The sequence below is a fragment of the Myodes glareolus genome, chromosome 1, assembly GCF_982192425.1.
Source record: "Myodes glareolus chromosome 1, mMyoGla1.1, whole genome shotgun sequence".
Taxonomy (NCBI): Eukaryota; Metazoa; Chordata; class Mammalia; order Rodentia; family Cricetidae; genus Myodes; species Myodes glareolus.
Window position 1 is genome coordinate 98,112,789 of NC_142026.1, and position 18,941 is coordinate 98,131,729.

At 41.3% G+C, this 18,941-nt stretch overlaps 1 protein-coding gene across 1 annotated transcript in view; it reads right to left on the reverse strand.

Annotated features, from left to right (window-relative positions):
* The window catches only part of Mcm9 (minichromosome maintenance 9 homologous recombination repair factor), a 67,103-nt gene extending 52,796 nt beyond the window's left edge, over positions 1–14,307 (reverse strand). Inside the window, exons 1-5 of the mRNA XM_085690079.2 lie at positions 14,103–14,307; positions 9,932–10,242; positions 8,339–8,655; positions 5,539–5,620; positions 3,122–3,322 (exon numbers count right to left, since the gene is read on the reverse strand). Coding sequence (XP_085546205.2) covers positions 3,122–3,322; positions 5,539–5,620; positions 8,339–8,655; positions 9,932–10,235 — 904 coding nt within the window. The 5' untranslated portion in view covers positions 10,236–10,242; positions 14,103–14,307. The remainder of the gene's footprint in view (positions 1–3,121; positions 3,323–5,538; positions 5,621–8,338; positions 8,656–9,931; positions 10,243–14,102) is intronic.
* Between the last annotated feature and the right edge of the window lie 4,634 nt (positions 14,308–18,941).

An 18,941-nucleotide genomic window follows, 5' to 3' on the forward strand; every position in this document is an offset into this window, starting at 1 on the left:
AACTTTGTTTAAGGTTCTAAATTTAGTGCCATGAAAAGAGTGCCCCCCGTACCCCTACCTCCGGGTGCTGCCTACTCAAGTTTCTATAAATTTGTCATACTAAATTTTAAAAAAGGAGTTTTCTTTTCTTCAACTTTTAGCTGTCAAGACTTATCCATTAATATAACGCAGTCATATGTTCTCTGGTAATGTCACTAAAATTACCCCCTACTCAGAAATGAGGTGCTATAACAACCAGCGACTTTTAAAGAGGTAAGCTGGAGCTTGTGGAGCGTCTGAAAGTACAAGAGAAAGAAGTACAGCTAATCCACCTTGCAAATTGACTTGGCATTTGTTCTGACTGTTTGGGAAACTGTTTTATTTGGATTAAGTTATTATGGTAACAACATATTAAGATCATTGCAAACTACACCCCCAGTAATCTAAGGTGAAGATCTGGAAGTCTAATTGTGTGCTTTAAATAAAAGCACGGCATCTGGGAATCATTTTAGCATATCATAAATAAAGTGTTTTATCCAGTCGTTGGTCTGATCAGTCTACGGGGTTCTAATTAGTCTTTCCCAAGCCTTCCTATGATTGATAGCCCCAAGTACAAAGACTACTGTTTGAAATGAATCAGAATAGTTTTTGGTCTGGGGGAACAGAACAAACTGTTGAACTACTTCCTATCTGGTAATGGTTCCATATCAACTCAGTGGTACGTAATCAATGGTGATGGGCCCAGAACACAAGTAATACAAAGAAAGGAATACTTCAATAAAAAGGGAACAAGAAGGAAGATGCAGTAAATCTAGGAAGTACATTAACTACTACAGGGAATCTTTTCCTTTCTAGATAGAAAGCCTAGAAAAAAATGGTCAGGGCTCTAAGGAAAGAAGACTTGAGATTCTGACTAAAAATCAAGGGTTACACAAAAACCAGAATGGACCCAAGAAACATGTTTAAGAACAGGTAAGCTAAGCCAAAACTATCACACATGCCAGCAGAAGTCATACCACAATGGTAAAGGGCACAGGCTTTAGTATCCAGCCTAGACACAGGTCCTGGGGCCAATTGAAGCTATAAACCACAGTAAAGAGGACAGTGTTCAACCTACATAAGTCCCAGCGCTTGCCATGGGCGACAGCCTCAACTTTCCTGCCCCTGTTTTCTATGGCTCTATCATGGAACACAATGAATTTAGTCCCTTCTAAATTTCTAGTTTTAGACCATGTTAGTAGGGTTTCTACAGCCAAGTTTCCCACTTAAATGTCTGGTTCTCAGTTACCTTACAGAAAAACTCTGATGTAAGATAACTGAATCAGCATAGTACGAGTTCAAATGACCCGACAGACCCAGGTACTATATTTGGGGTTCTTGTCTTGCACCTAAGTACTGGGCTCTCCACAGATCAGAACAAAGCTGCTTAGCTCGGCCTAGTCAGTTCCTACAGTTTCAAGAAGCAAGTCAAATCCAAGAGTAACAGCATTGTGCTGGAAAGAAAAGATGCCCTTTGGCTACAGCTTCTCTACTCATAAGATACATACATACAACTACTAAATGGTCAAATACAACACACCAGTATCTAGGAAAGTAAGAAGAGGGTTCTGATTTTCATGGTGTCTTCCTATTATACTTATTTTGTCCTCTGACAAATGAATTACATAGCTACAGTTTCCTAATTACAAGACATCTTCAATCGTCAACATGAAGAACTTGGAAATATCTAGTGAGGAGCATGGTGTAGTGAAGGCAGATGAGCTCTGGCAATGGAATGAATAAATAATGAACATGGGCCAAAGAAACATTACCCATTATAAAGACCTGTTCAGTCAAAAACTGCACTTAAAAATATATGATTCTTAAAGTGCTTGCTTAGTAAAGTGATAGTGTAGAGATCTTTGGGCTCTCTTCTACCCTTATCACATAAAGATCAGGGAATTACATACACATGGAAAATTTAAAAATATTCCACAAAATAGAAGCAAATTGCTGTGGGACAATGGTCTTGTACCCTGTAAAGACTTGTCGCTTGTATTGCTTTAATTAAATGCTGATTGGCAAGTAGCCAGACAGGAAGTATAGGCAAGGTGACCAGAAGAGGAGAATTCTGGGAATAGGAACAACTCAGTCCGCAGTAGTCATCCAGACACAGAGGAAGCATGATAAAAGTACCAAGTCATGTGGCTAACACAGACAAGAATAAGGAGTTAATGTACGATGTAAGAGTTAGTTAATAAGAAAGTCTGAGCTAATAGGCCAACCAGTTTATAATTAATGTAGGTCTCTGCGTGTTTCTTTGGTACTGAACAACTGTGGTACTGGGTGGGACAGAAACCTCTGTCAACAACAAACCGCCTTATAGATAAATGGAAGCCTTATTTTGCAAAATAAGTGTCTAGTTCAGCTTGTGACTTGAGAACAATATGCATTAGACTGGAGGCAAATATTTTTCTCAGGATGTCACCAAAGAAGAATGAAAACAAAGATTTAATTTATGTTTGACACGTGTTTTTTTTTCAATAAAAACCCGTGCTCTCCAAACCCAAGGCTATGATGTGTTATTTCATGTAACATATGGTAAGCTCACAGTCAGAGTTACTGCTATGATGAAAAATGTGTTGTGTGTATCACCTCTCCAATCTTTTACAGTGTTCTATGCTACAGTGAATTGTCTTTATTTCAGAATATGCTAGAAACCAATGTATTTAATGCATAAAAGGTAACCTTAGTCTAATTAATCCCCATCATCTGCATAAAAAGCTGGGCATGGTGACAGAGGCTTGTGATCCCAGTACAGAGGAGACAGAGACAAGTGATGACTGGGGCTCACTGACCCACAAACCTATGAGCCTTCTACTCAGTCAGGCAATTTATGGGGGTGGGGGTGGGCACAGACACAGACGTTGTTGGTTCCTGAGGAATAACAAGACTGACCTCTGGCTTTCACATGCATACACTATCATGCAGCAGAAGTGCACATATATACACCACACACAACAGAAATAAAATTTCAATGCTAGAAATGGACTTGAATGGAAGATGATATTAGAGATACTAATGACAGCACTTGAATAAAGCCACTGAGCTGCACACACAGCACATAAGCTGTCTGCAGGAACCTATGTCCTTAGTCACAAACCTGCAAAGGGATCGCACTTATAGTGTTCCCAAAAGTCTTCAAATTCTTTGCGAACTTCCTCATCCATGACCATCCCTGAGGACTGCTCATTATTCACTTGGACATAGTTGGATTTCAAGACAATCTCCACTTCACAGCGTACATCTCGCTGAAAAGGCTTCCACCGCTGCATTACAACCCCATAGATAGTGAGGTCATCCCCTAAGGAAAAGCACTGCATGAGTATACTGGGAATATTAGATCATTTGACAAAAGACCAGAAATTAGAAATAAGCTACCCACACACTCCTTTTTTTTTTCTCCAAGTATGTACACTCATTCAAAATCAATTAGCAAGTTTAAGGCAAAACACCCCAGAATCTCAACCCCCCAACAAGTAATTGTTTCTGAATAGTTAAAGTCAAAAGTCAGCATTTTTATTTTTTGATGTCTGCTATATAATAATCACACAATTATTAGTAATTTATTTAAGACTACTCAGCCAGAAAGTGACACTGGAATTGGGAAAGGAGACAGAGAGCCTTGTGATGTTTGGCATGTACTTTGTTTCTTACGTGATCATTTTTATTTTATTTGTTAATATTTTACTCACAATTTCCTACTTTTTTCAGTGAAGGAATGAACAATAATAAATTAATGGATACTGACTCTACTTCAAAGTAGAAAATAACAACCAACTTGCTCCTTCCTACTCGATGAAAACCTATTCCTGGTAGGCAGATTATCACACGTTTTTATGATACAAAATGCTTTTCACTCTAAATCTCTATGAGTATTATGTAATCTGCAGAACGTTTGATTTCCTGAAGAAAGGCTCCTTAGTGCTGACTACAGAGAAATGGCAGTATTAGTACACACACTACCAGACACATTTCTAGCTAAATGCATTTTAATGCCAAATGCAGACAAGCACGGTAATGCGTGTTCTACATATGTGTTTCTGAGAGTTTTCACAAGAGAATGCTTGATGCCTTTCCAAGTCAATCTGGAGTAATGGCATTTTACTGCATTCTTTCTTAAATTTTAGGTGAAAATAACTGTTCATAAGTTTACATGAACATCCTCTTATTTTATTGAGGTTTTCCCACATTCATTAAATGAGAAACTTAAATATAGTACCCATTAGTAAAAATCAGACTTTAATGAACAGTGATTATGCAGAAAATGTAGAGTAGCCAAGAGTAACAATCTCATTACTGTTGGCTTAGCTGTTGGTCCTAGTGCCACTTTTCTTGGGCAAATAAATTGTATCAGGTAATTCATTCATTTATAAATATTTTTCATATTTATAAATATTTTATAAAGTTTTAGGTTTATTTATAAATTTACATATATATATAAATGGAATTTCAACTTAGTATTAGTTATTATTATACTAAAATTATCTTGCATTAGAGCACTTAAAAATACATAAATATTTTCCATACATACAAGTATTACTAAATGGCAGAATCATATGATCACTGCAACTGTGAAGTTCACAGTAACAAAACATTCATTTAAAATTTTTGCATTTTCCTACAGTTAAAATGCAAACAAACTAAGTTCTAACTAAGTTCTTCCACTTAAACATTCCACACCCTCCGTGTACCCCTCCCTCTTCAACAGCTTTAGTGCTGCAGCTGTCAGAAGTGGAATCCACTCCTTATCAGCACAATAATGAGCTTTACTGCTCTGAGGGGTGTGACCTGCTGGAGGGCAAGGATTACACTATTTCTACCTTCTGATTCCTAAGGTTTTAGAAGCTAGCTATGTATAAAGAGACCAATGGCTGTTAACAGATAGATTTTACCTTTATTATTAATCAGTATTAATATTTATTTTTAACGACAATGGAAAGAATATAGTCTAAGATTTTAGTGCAGACGTAATTCAGTTTCATTAAATTATATGGGAAACATTGTTCTCTACTAATCTACAAAATCATCACCACTCTATTGTGATGTCAACACACACAGCAGAGAGAACTAATAACTCCTTTTGTTTGGGTACCAGTAAGACTTTTAGCAGCATTTGATAGTCACATCTTATATCATTGTCCACCAAATCCACTAGCCCCCCTTGAAGATGACACTGTGAAGCAGGGCCCACTGAAGAAAGCACTGGATCAGGGGTCTGGACCTATGCTCCAGCTCTGTCAGTAGTCAGGCAGCAGTGGTAGACTGGTAAGTCCCACCTCAGCTCTTACTTCCTCCCTCCCCCAGCCCAACTCTTCACAGGGCAAACACTTAAAGCCCCCAGTCATAAAAAGATATGACTATTGAAAACCTACACAAACTATCCACAGTCTACTCTTGCTCGCTACATGCTGTCCCAGTCGCTGGGGGAGGGGACTGAGGACCACTCAAGCCTGAGAGTTAAAGACAAACCAGAGCAACACAGAAATGTGGTCTCAAAACCTAAAAAGTAAACCTTACCAGATTTACAACTGTCTACTAAGTCATCTTCCAGGATAACCTTCATAGACCGAGGAATACTTCCAACAGATAGCCTTTGGACCTAGCCAAAGAAAACACACAACGATAACACATGAGTGTGCTTAACTAGATGCTATGTATCCAAAATGTAGTAGTACTTGAATTTGATTGCATTTCTCTGGTAGTATCAGATTTGATTCTGATAGGACTTAAGAAATTTTTTCTTGAAAATTATGACTAATACCAGTATAAGAATTCATTAACACTACCTAGGCTCCTTTAATCCCACTACGTAGAAGACAGGGTCAGGCGGATCTATGAATTCAAGGCAAGCCTGTCTACATAGTAAGTTCCAGGTCAGTCAGGGCTATGGGGCTACATAGTGAGACCCTGTCTTGGAAAAACAAAAAGCAAAACAGAATTCACTAACACTAGGGGCTGGAGAGATATCACAACAATTCCCAGCTCCCTGCACTTCCTGAGGACCAGCGGCAAGGCCATCTGGTACTGGCCACTCTCGAGCCTCTGTCGGCACCCACCCACACCGAGAGATCCAGACACATACGCAAAAATAAAACTTAAAAAGGTAAGAATTTGCTACAGTAAAGTTAAAACACTAAATACAGAAAATATCTCCAACTATAATCTATATTGTAGACAGTCAAAATAAATATTCAAGCCAACTTAAACTTTGTGACAAAGTTACTTATTTAGCAATGGAGAGACTTTTCTTTCATAATCTCCATCTAGCCTGAACATCTGGAGAATCAACCAGTCTCTTGATTGTTCTTTAGTAACAGAACCCTGGTTTTGTTCCATGAAGACATTACTTTGTAAGTGACTGTTTCCCAAGCTCCCTTGTACCTAGGTGTGGTCAAAAGACTAAATCCTGACTAATGAAATGCAGGCAACCACAGGCTGACAATATCTGACCATCCTTTTCCAGTTTTCTGACTAGAATTCAGGTGTCATGAAACTGCAGCCGCTCTCCTAGACCACACACCACCACAGGAATAGAAGCCATGGGGCTTCTATAAAATAAAATAAAAGCTAGGCATGTAAAAAAATATGGTAATTTTTTAAAAATATTTATTTATTAATTTATTTATTATATATACAATATTCTGTCTGTGTGTATGTCTGCAGGCCAGAAGAGGGCACCAGACCTCATTACAGATGGTTGTGAGCCACCATGTGGTTGCCGGGAATTGAACTCAGGACCTTTGGAAGAGCAGGCAATGCTCTTAACCTCTGAGCCATCTCTCCAGCCCCAATATGGTAATTTTTTATATGATATATAGGTAAAAAAAAAATAAAAGCTATTTTTATAAAATAAAAGCTAGGCATGGTGGCACATTCTTATAATCTCAATCTCTGTCCTTGGTAGGAGGGTTGTGAGTTTGAGGCCAGGCTGAGATACGTGTTGTGGCAGTGCGGCATGAAGTAAAGGAAAAGAAATCGACCTTTGCTATCCTTGACCCAAGAGTGGCCTGGTTTGCTCTGGGGCACTCTCATGTCTACTCCTAACAAAAGCCGTCCTCACTACTTACCAACAGCACGGCAAACGTGGTCTCCAAAAGGAATGGGGCACTTTTATCTTAAGCTTTTATGGGAACCTCAAGGAGGAAGAAACTGTCTCAGAATGGCACACAAAGCCACAGTCAGATACTATCAATTATGCCCACAGGTTACTTTCAACGTTCACCGTGGGGCATGGCGCTGCTTTCAATGCCTCACAAGTTCCAGGGAAAGGTCTCAGGTCTGGTCACCACATCTTAGCATATGCTTTGTTCTGAGTCTGAGGCATGAATGGGTCATGAAGGAGAAGTAGGAAATAGTTACATCGGGGAGTCCAAGGTATAGTAAGGTTGATAACACTGTTTCTTAAAGGTCAGTTCATTGTAAACAGACTGAATATACAGTTTATAAGCACTTTAATAGACGGGCAAAAGTCTGAATTGTAACTCCAACAGTGTTTCTCAGAAGTTATCCCCACACATGGTGAGTTCCAGGTCAGCATGAGCTACCAAGAGAGACCTATCTAAATAAAACAACAGAGGGACAAGAAAAGTGAAGTGTAAGAACTCCACACGGAGGAACCTACATGCTGGCCTTGAGCTGCCCATCTCCTTAATTACATGAGAAAACAAACCTTTGTATTTAAGGAAAGTTAAGTTCCCCTTTATTTGTTAATGAGTGATCATCCATACTTTTTAATATTGAACCAAACCCCAAACTCTGCACTAGTCAATGTTTGGCAACTAGTTAAACCGACTGAATTTTTTCATATTCCTATGTACAGCTAGTCTAGCATGTTTAATATAAGCTTTTTGCTAATTCATTTTAATTACTTTTACTCTATGTTTATGGGTGTTTTGCCTGCATGTATGTCTGTGCCTCATGTACACGCAGTGCCTACAGAGTCCAGAACAGGGCCTGGGATCATCTGGAAGTGGAGTTGCCGACAGTTAGCCACTATGTGGGCCCTGGGAACCGAACCTAGGTCTTCTGCAAGAGCAGCAACGAGTGCTCTTAACCACAGAGCCATGTCTCTAACCCCAATATTTACTTTTAAATTTTAACATTATTAAGTGGTTCTAAAATCTCATCAGTGCTCTAAAACAATGGTTATTTCATGGTTTCTAATACACGTTTGACAATTTTGACTTTGCTCTTCCATAAAGTGAAAGCACAGGGCAATTTGTGTCCAAGCTGTATTCTCCAATCCCAGCCCTTTGACTCCAGTAGAAATTAACACCCCCAAATGTGTTATTTTTTTCTCACTGAGTTAATCATTTACCTGCTCCTGAATTTTGATCTCCTGGTAATCCCGACATCTGGCTGGAGATGCAGATAGGTCTGAGAGACACGTGAATTTTGAGGAATCACAACTCTCTAAGCTTGGACATGAAGATGGCCGACAGAAGGTATAATACTGCTCAAAGTCAGCCTGGACCGCAAATACATGCTTGCATTTGTTGCACATGTAATCCCGCTCGTACTCCAGGACCTTCACCAGACTTGTTCGAATCACTGTCCCAGTGACAGATAAAAAGTGTCCCACATCCTTCGTTTTAGGGATGTGTTCCCTGACCAGTTCAGGACAAACAGGCAGACCTAATGGAAAAATAACATCATCAATTTATACTTTGATAACTAGCTCTGCAGAATGTCATGTCTTTACCAGAAAATATTAAAATAGCATAATTTTAGGGGGAAATATTTATGTCTTATTTTTAACTTGACTATGTGTGGGTGGGTAGGTACACAAGTGTGGAGACCAGAAATTCATGCTCAGTATCATCCTGAATTATTTCTCCACATATTTTGTGACCATGTCTCTCACTGAGTCTGGATTCACCATTCTGTGAGATTCTCCAGCGATTCTCCTGCCTCTGCCTCCAGAGTGCTGGGATTAGAGGTGGTCACCATCACACCGGCATTACATGTGAATGATAAGGATCCAAAGTGAGGTCTTCATGCTTGTTTGGAAAGCACTTGACTATGTTTGTCTTACTTTAGAAAATCAGATCACCAACCCAATTAAGAACTTCAGACAACGGAAATCAATGGACTCTTTCGAAAGCACATCTCTAGAAGCCACAAACAGGACTGAGAGAGAATTGGTTCTCACCAAAGAGCTCTCGGTAACCTCTAAATATACAACTAACCATTAGTGAACAAAATACTGCCACCCGTCACACATAAAATCAATTTATTTAATCACCAAGTAAATTAAGCATGGTCTCAACAACCATGTGTTGAGTTCCTGAAAGCCAGGCAGCACAATGCTCATCATAATGTATAAAAACAATTTCATAAAAAAGTTATGAAGATCGCTGGGTAGGATTTTTTCTAATTTACACTTTACCAATATTTTATTGTTAGTAGTCACAAAAGCTCATAAATATGCTTTATATAACTTTATACACATAAAGAAATACACAGACACAAGTACATTGATTGATGTTTTCATATTCTCTCCCTCCCCGCTGTCGGCATGGCAAGTATCTCATGTCCAGAAAACAACCATTGATATATGTCATATAGAAGATATGTGTTTTCAAAATAAATACCAATTATTTTTAAATTCTTTTTAGATTTCTTTATCGTGTGTGTGTGTGTATACGTGTGTGTACACGTATGCCAGTGTGCAGGTGGATGTAAAAGGACAAATTTGGGGATTCAGTTCTATCAGATGACTTCCATGAACCAAACTCAGATTGCCAACCTTGGCAGCAAGCACATTTACCTGCAGAGCCATCTTATTTTGCCTGTCCCAAAATAACAATTATTTCTTAATGCTCCGAGTCCCATACGTTGACTCATATGTGTCAAATTTATTCAAACTTCCCAGAATATTACATGCCAACAACATGCTCTCATGATTTACCTGATATTCTGGCGTGAAGATTCTGCTTCATAGAAAAGCCCTCAGGCTCAGGAAGGGACTGGAGAATTGTCAAGGCTGATCTTCGAAGCGCACTGTCAAAAACAGTTAGTACTTCATTGGGGAACACAGTGAAATACTCGCCAATTTCCATGTTGGTCTCAAAAAGGGTCATGGCATTCACCACAACTGGGTAGTGAGCATCTTCATCTCTTTCCTTCAAGATCAGAAGAATATCGTTCTTATGGTACTCTGAAACATAGGACTCAAACACTTGACCCACCAGTGTGACCTGGTCACTATTCATCTTGAATCTAGGTTACAAAAGAGAAAGAAAGGATGGTGTTAGACCTTTGCTACACAAGCTTTGCATACCATTTAACAAAAAGATCTTTGCTTATGAACCATCCCAGCTTTTGGTCATACTCACAAAATAATATCTGAATCCAATCTTACCTAGAGATGAATTACCCATTATAGTTATGTAAAAGGTGGTGCGGGAGAATTGTCTGTATTCTGTCAATCTGTTTATTTTGAATAAATGCTGATTGGCCAGGCAGTAAGTACAGGTGGGTCAACCAGACAGGAAGTAGAGTCAGGGCGATGAGAACAGGAGAATGTTAGGAAGGAGGAAGCCCATTCCTCCCATTCCTGCCCAGACCACAGAGAAGCAAGATGTAACCTGCCCCTCTGGAAAAGTGGCTAACATAGATGAGAATAATGGGTTAATATAAGCTACAAGAGCTACTAAGAAGACTGAGTTAATGGGCCAGTCTATAACCTAATGTAGACTCTGTGTGATTTTCTTTGGGGCTTGCCGGCTTGTTGGGGTAACGGGCGGGACAGAAACCCCAACAAGCTGACCCTCATGTTACAAAAATGTGTTTTAAAAATCAATGACATTAGCTGAGTAGTGGTGGCACACGCCTTTAATCCCAGCACTTGGGAGGCAGAGACAGGTGGATCTCTTGTGAGTCTGAGGCCAGCCTGGTCTATAAGGTGAGTTCCAAGACAAGCTCCAAAGCTACAGAGAAACCCTGTCTCAAAAAACAAAACCAAAACCAAACAAAGAAATCAATGATGGTGGAGTTAGAGAAGAGGTTCAGTGGGGGAAAGTGCTCTCACCATAATCCAGTCTAGATGCCAGGAACCTACTCAACAGGCTGGATGCAGTAGCATACATATCACATAGCGAATTCCAGTTCTAAGACTGCGAGATGGTGCTAGAGATGGGAGATTGCCCAGTAGCCCAAAAACCAGCTACCCTAGAATATACAGCGCAACTGCAGAAACAAGAGAGGCCCTGCCTTAAGGTGGAAGGCAAAAACCAACTCCCAGCAGTTGCCCCACATGCACGCTACAGTATACATATCGCCACACACATACAAATAAAAATAAATAGTGAAGTTCTTTCTGATGCAGCAACCATCTTCCAGTAACTCAGTTAAACGACAAATATAAGAGGAGATGGTCTGCTCTATATTCTCTAAGGCCTTTAAAAAGCATGGAGGGTTCTGTTGGCCACACCCATGTAAATCTACAAGACAAGTTGCAGACAATAGGGATTGGGTACTGCTCAAAAGAATGTTTCATGAATGTCGTCATGGCAAAACCAGAAGAGTCTAGAGTTTGAACATGCTGATGGCATGGTGTTAAATCACCTAAAAGTAAGGTTCTTTCCAGCATCAATGTGCATTCTGAGCATCCTGGGCACTGCAGGAGCCAGGACAGATTCCTGAAATAGTGAAGGAAGAAGACTGGGGGAAAGGGTAAATGAGAGAGGCACCTGGGTGCAGCTGGAGCACCAGCCTGCACCCAGAGCAGTGTACCCTGGGAGGCCATGGGAAGGAGCAGCCATGCTGCTGAAACCTGTTCCCTGAGAATTCATGGTTTAATGTTCAAAAAGAAATTTCAGACCTAGACCTAGCAAAAAATAGGAAAGTTAATTTTGATTCACAGAACTGGATGATGCTGATCATCAAAATATTTCCCACATACTTTCTCCATCTCTTTCTCCTCTTTAGTACTTTATTAACACATTACAACTTATAGATAATATGTAGAAAGTTCTGAGCTGCCCTCCACTCACCCTGCCTTTACTGGTTTCTTAAGGTCTCTGCTGGGAGAGTTGAGTTGAAATTTACTATGTAGCCCAGGCTTGCTTCAAATTTGCAACAATTCTCCTGCCTCAGTCTTCCAAATGCTAGGATTGCAAACATGCACCTCTCTCTCTCTCTCTCTCTCTCTCTCTCTCTCTCTCTCAGACACACACACACACACTTTGCTGCATAAACAAAGCACACTATTACACTATTAATCCAATTGGCAGTTCTAACACAACTAGTGGTTTGCTGTAGAATTGTACATTTGTACATTGTAAGTAAATGTGTTTCCTGCTTTCTCTTATTAACATAGGAAAATGATGGGCTTCAGTAAACGCAACCATTAAAGACATAGAAAAGCTAGACAAACTGATGAAAGAAGCATTAAGTTGCGGACAATAAAACTGAAAGAAATATGTACTGCACTATACCTATCTCACTCTCTTGGAGTGATAAGGAGATAAGGAGTCTATTTCATTTCCATGTATAAAGTCATATCACAAATTCTAAACCCACTTCAGCACCAATTTCCCAATACCTATCATTCACAAGCCACTATCCTCACAAATGAAAGAAGCATAGTAAAAGGTACCACACCCTCAGAGACCCAACTGATAAATGTAAACAAAACCGCCCTTCAAGGAGTAAAAACACAGTATGAGTAAGAGCAAAAGGCAGCTCTTTTAGAGGACCTGAATTTGGAGCCCATCGCCAATATAGGGAGGGATCACAGCAGCCTACAACTCCAGTTCCAGAGGATCTGATGACCTGGCCTCTGATGCCACCTATACACGTTGCACATAATATTCAGGCACACACATACTCATAAAGGAGAAAGGACATGGGAAGGATTTAATTTAAATGAGGTGACAAGCCCCAGAGGAGAAACTGTCAGTACCTTGGCAAGGGTGTGTTTTGAACAGGACTTGTTTTATTTACCCATACGCTACAGATGCGGACTGAAGAAGACTGACACACAAAGTTCAGCTTAGCATCCCCTCGCTGGATCACACTGGCTACTTATTAGCAGCACGATCCTGCCTTCTCCCTTCTCTGAAGATCTGCTTAGCTGGGAGGTATAAAGCTATAAGGCGACATCACAGTTAAGCCAAGAACACTGGCAATTACAGAGAGCTAGTATGAGATAAGAGGTAATCAAATTATTTTTTTCAGAGAATCAGGGGAAGCAGGTCAACACTAAAACACTAAGCGACTTGGTTTGGTTAGGTAATCGCGTATTCAACCAAGAGTAAAGCAGAAAGTATTTGGAAAGGGATCACACAGTATTTTATGATGTGGTCTTTGTTGAAAAAAAAAAAAATAACAGCACCACTCGTAAGAGTGACTAAATGACAGTCTTTAGGACAAACACAGAGCAAACGTAGAGCAGCAGATTCAGCAATCTAGAAAAACAACTCCAAGCGTGCATAAAGAGGGCAGTTGAAGAATTTTAAGTACATATTAAGGGCAGGTTAAATTTTTGCCTGGTTTCACCGGCAAATTACATTGTTAAATGGACCGGTTGTTTTAAACACAGCTTTTTTTCATCAACCATGCAATTAGATAAGTCGGCCAACCCGTAAACGCGGACATTCCGGTACAGACTTAGCTATTTATTGCCTGGGGCACGATGCCTGTACAATTGTTAAGTTCCCTCTCTTTTTGTCTTGCTGACGTCCAAACAAATGAATAGGCTTTATTTTACTTCATACAGTGGAAGGCAAGGTGGCGCCAAAATGAGCAGCTTGGGAAGCGAGACTTGCGCGGGTCCCGGAGGCTCGCGCAGCCCCGCCCCTCGGGTGCTGTGGCCCCGCCCCCCGCCCGGGCGCGGGTCTCAACCCCACGTTGCGCTCCACTCGCGGGTGCGCGCTCATTGCGCGCCTCCTGGCCGCCTGGCCAGCGATCCCTGCCGAACGGAGGGATGCTTTCCAAACGGCTTCATATCCACAGGTGACTGGCTCGGGCCTCCCGGCTCCGCGGGTAGTTTAGAAACTAAAGGATGCGGGTGAGACTTGACGCTAAGCACGGGAGGGAAATAAGCCCCGGGACATGAGGCTGTGGCTCTCACTTACGGGCTGACACGCACTGTCTGGTCGCCGGGGACGCACAGCTCCCGCGGGTGCTCACTCCGGCCCGCGCGGCGTGGGAGGGGGCAGGGCGTGCGCGCGGCCGCCCCAGGGGCCGCCTTCCGCGGGGGCGCGCAGGCTTCGTCCGGCTGCCTTCGCCCGGCCTCTGCAGAGCCTATGCTTCCCGCCGACCCCGAGCTGCGCACCGTCTTAACTTTCCGGCCGCCGCGGCTCTTCCGGGTGCGGACGCAGGCGGGCGCGCGCTCCTACCAGCGCCGGTGCCGCGAGCGGGAGGCGGGGACGCGGCGAGGGGCGTGGCTATAGAAACTGGGGCGGGGTTTTGGTAGGGTAAGGGGGCTGAGGGGCGGGGTTAGGGCGGAGCGGGTACTTAAGGCGTGCAGTAATTTCACGTCAGGCTGGGTGATGGGCAACCCCAGGTGGGGACTAGGGAGGAGCGACGGGGAATTTCGGGCGGGGCTAGGCGCGGTCAACCAGGGACTAGGCTTAGTTTGAAAATTATCTCCAGGAACTTTTAGAATTATCTCCAGGAACTAACTCTCTCTCTCTCTCTCTCTCTCTCTCTCTCTCTCTCTCTCTCTCTCTCTCTGTATTTGTTTTCTGGTAAAGGTGGATTTTTTTCGTTCATTGTAGGTCACTCTGATCCATTTCGAGCTGAATTTTATAAGTGTACAATTATGTATTAGCTTTTGTTTCAGCGCTTTCCCTGGGCCTCTCGAAGAGCAACAGATGCTCTTAATCTTGGAGCCAATTCTCCAGCAAGTCTCCCTCTCCAGGTTTCTGAGTGGATGAGTTTAAGAAGTATTTAATTTGCAGTTCTTGGAGTTTTTGTCATGAAAGGGAAGAAGATGTAGGCAGGGCTTTGTTGGGCCCCATTAAAGAAAGGCTTCTTTCTCCCAGAACAGCATGGCTGTTTTTATAGATTTTTATTCCAAAAATCATTTTTATCTGGCCTTCGTGCTTAGGCCGGGTAACTATTATTTCCACGAAGGTCAGTGCAGGAGTTTGAGCATTGTCCACTCTCGTTCCAGGGGTGTTTTCTTCCATAATGGTCCCTGTAGCCACAGCATTCTCCTTCCTTGAGGTGTAATAAACTCTCTCATTTCCCCTATGCTGTCTGTCCTACTCACTCTCGGTTTATAATCTATATTTATTATTCTTACTCTTTGTTCACATTTCTTTTGGGGATATGAGACAATGAAATCAGATGCCAGTGTCTTGGGAAAACTCAGGTGATCTTGATCACCCTACGTCCTAGCAACCTGAGATAAAGTCAAGAAAAGCAAGAAAGGCTCCACCGCACTCCAAGAACACATATCACAAGTACCTGCTGCCAGGCTTGGTGGCACTGACTACAGTCAGTCAGTCTAGGAGAGGCAGACACAGGTAGTGAGTTCAGGGCCACCTGATCTAGAGTTCATTCCAGGCCCAGCTAGGGTATATAGTGAGACTGTCTTAAAACAATAACAGATTATCAAAAGTACCTGAAAAGAAACCACACCTTACAGTGAACCTACTAAAAGTTTGGTTAACTAGAACCTCTATGATTGTGGATTAGAACATAACAGGTCCAAACATTGTTTGCATTAGGTTATCTGATATTTTTTGCCAAACTTTTTGTTTGGTTAAAAAGTCTTGTGAATAGCTGGTGCAACCTTTTTGAATGTATTTGTTTTCAAGATTTATTAGGTGTCTATGTGTGCCTCTCTGTGTGGGTATACGCAGAAGTGCAGGTTCCTACAGAGGCCAGAGAAAAGGGTGTTGAATTGCTGGAGCTGGAATAACAGGCAGTTATAAGTTCCCCACTGTAGGCTCTGGGGATCAAACCGGGGTCTTCCAGAAGAGCAGGGCATGCTGTTAATAGCCAAGCCATCTCGCCAGCCCCCTTGGACTATACTAACTTCTCAAACCGCCAGCTTCTCACAGCTCCAAAGTGAAAAATGTCATCTGGTGGCACCCAGACATTTCCAAGCTTGGCTTGACTTGCTGTTCTAGTTTTGTTTCTGCTGAAATGAAAAACAGCCTGAGGGAGACAGGGGTTATCTGACTTACATTTCAAGGTCCTGGGCCATCACTGACGGAAGCTAAGGCAGTAACTTGAGGGTACACACGCTTTGTCAGAATTCACTCTGACAAAGAATGAGTTTTATAGCCACATAAGTGCGACAGGAATCACGGAGGACACTGCATGCTGGGTGAGCCACCTAGTGTTCAGCTAGCTTTATTTACAGTTCAGGCCTATCTGCCTGAGGATGTTACTTCTTACAGGGGGCTGGGCCCTCTGACATCAGTTAAGGATGCAGTCCCTCACAGACATACATATTGACCGATCTGTTATAGGCAATTCCTCAGTTATAGTCTCAGGTGATTGCAGGTTGAGGCAAGTTGACAGTTAAAATTAACCAACACACCTGAGTGACTCACGATCCCATCAACGTATTCGAAAAATATCTTAACTTGCTTCTATTACTATGAAAACTTCATGAAACTGTTAGTACATTGGACCATGGAACTGGAGTAACATGAAACTGTGTCCCTGGGCTATGGTCACATACATTTTCCTCCAGAATAAATGTGTTATCCCCTTTGAGGTGAGAGTTGTGTTTTTGAGTCTACAATTATTAGAAGTATTATTTATTTTTTTTTGAGACAGTCTGTTTCCAATTTGTGATTCTCCTACCTCCCAAGTGCTAGGATTTCAAATATTAATGACCATAAATGGCTTATAGGGCACTCTCAAGCCTTGTAGCATAACCTTTACACACACATACACACGCAGAGTGACCTCTTGAAGCAGAGCTACTGGACCATGACCTATAGTGATGACTACAAAATCAGTCCTAACAATACCACTGACAGCTAGGTATAAGGTAATGGCAATTGAGTTGTAAACATTCCATTTTGGATAGAGGAGGGTCTATAGATCCACAGACTTCCCCTCACGTTCCAATCACCACCCCTTCCTGCCCAGCTGTGTGAAAGTAGGTAAGGTTAAAAAAAAAACAAAAAAAACTTGGGTAGTACTTTTTTAAAAAATTGAGAATTAAATCTATTTATAATTATTATTTTTTTTTTTTGTGGCTGGTCCTGGGGCTCAAAGGTCCGAGGACAATCTGTGGGAGCCCTGGGATTGAACTCAGGTCCTACAAGGGCTCTTCTCACTGAGCTTCATCCCATGGCTGTTGCGTGGGACGTTCAGTGGTGCAGGTTACCCCTGTATCAATCATCTCACTCCAAAGAAACTCGTTTATCTGTGAGGCTAGACTTGGAATCTTTGGCCTATTGATTCCTTCCCTTGTAGGGTGAAGAAATATTGATGTCTCTCCAGAAAGGCCTGAGACAAGCCCGTTTTGACTGCTACACTGACCTTTGTGGATGAAGATCATGTGTAGCTACAGTGGCCATTAGAAAGGCCACTGCTCCATACTCGCTGACAGTGTTCTTAGAAACTACTTATTAGCAGGAAAAAGTGATCTAACAACAGCTTCAAATATATTCTGGCCAGCAACTGATAGATAATACTTATTCAAGTTAGTTATTAAAGATAAAATCAGTGACTTTCTGTAGTATGAAAAGCATTGGGCACATAACATTTCACTTCTTGGGAGTAGTCTAACTGATGCTTTATGTGCCTATAACTCGGGCTATTCTTAGGCAAGGATGGTGGCCTTGACATCCATTTTGGAGATGTTTCAGCCGATAATGCTAAACAGAATTTCCACAGCACCCTGTAATTCCACAGCTCGCTATGTACTCAAAACCTGAACTGAAGAGAGTGGGCCTGAAAATGTCCGTATCCAGTACTTGTTACTCTAGCTGCATTCTTTAGAGTCCACAGCAGAAAACGTTTTGCTAAGGTGAACTAGAGTGTGCGTCAAATGTGGGGAAGGAGAGGTTGCTCAGACACTTGCTGCACAAATGTAAGGACTGGAAGAATTCGGGTCTCCAGAACCCACATACTTGCTAAGTGAGCATGGCTGTCCACCTGTAATTTTAGTCCTGGAAGGTGGAGCCAGGAGACCTAACAAGACTAGTCACTTCAGAGAAGTCTAGGTTTGACTGAAAAGGGGATCCATGATGATTCCTGACATCAACTTTGGACCTCCAAATGTACATATGCATACAAAAGTATATGTTCATATACAGTCATAAAAAGTGGACAAAAAAAAGCAAAAAATCCATGTCTGACATCTTTGGATCTGTGTTGATATGTCAACCGAAAGTAGGCTACTATGAAAACAACGGATAATCTGGCTGTGGTTTTTTTTTTTTTTTTGTTTTTTTGTTTCTTTTTTGTTTTTAGACAGGGTCTCATTATATGGCCCTGGCTGGTCCTATGTAGAGTGAGCTCCAATGCACAGAGATCCGAAGTGTTGAGACTAAAGGCATGTGCCAGTACACCTGGCATAAACTACCTCTTAAAACAAATTATAGTAGAACTTTTTTACACAGAATCTTTTTACATAGTACTTTTTTACAGAGTAACTTTGACCTTAAATAATATTAATCATAGATAATAGCTGTATTGAAGGTTTATATCTCATCTACCAGAATAAAAAAGGAAAAAAGCTATAAACCAGGAAGAATTAATATACTTGAAAGTACACAAATTACATAAATTCTTTTATTCTAGATTTATAAATGTTGACAATTTAGTTAAAATTATACACAACAATGAAAGTTATTAATAGAATATATTTCCCTATATTGATTTGAAGACTATTGAATAACAGTGATCATTAACGCAATGATACTTATTGACAAGTCTTACACCTGGTATTAAAAAGTGTTTAAAGCACACTTAATAGAAAACAACAACAAAAACCA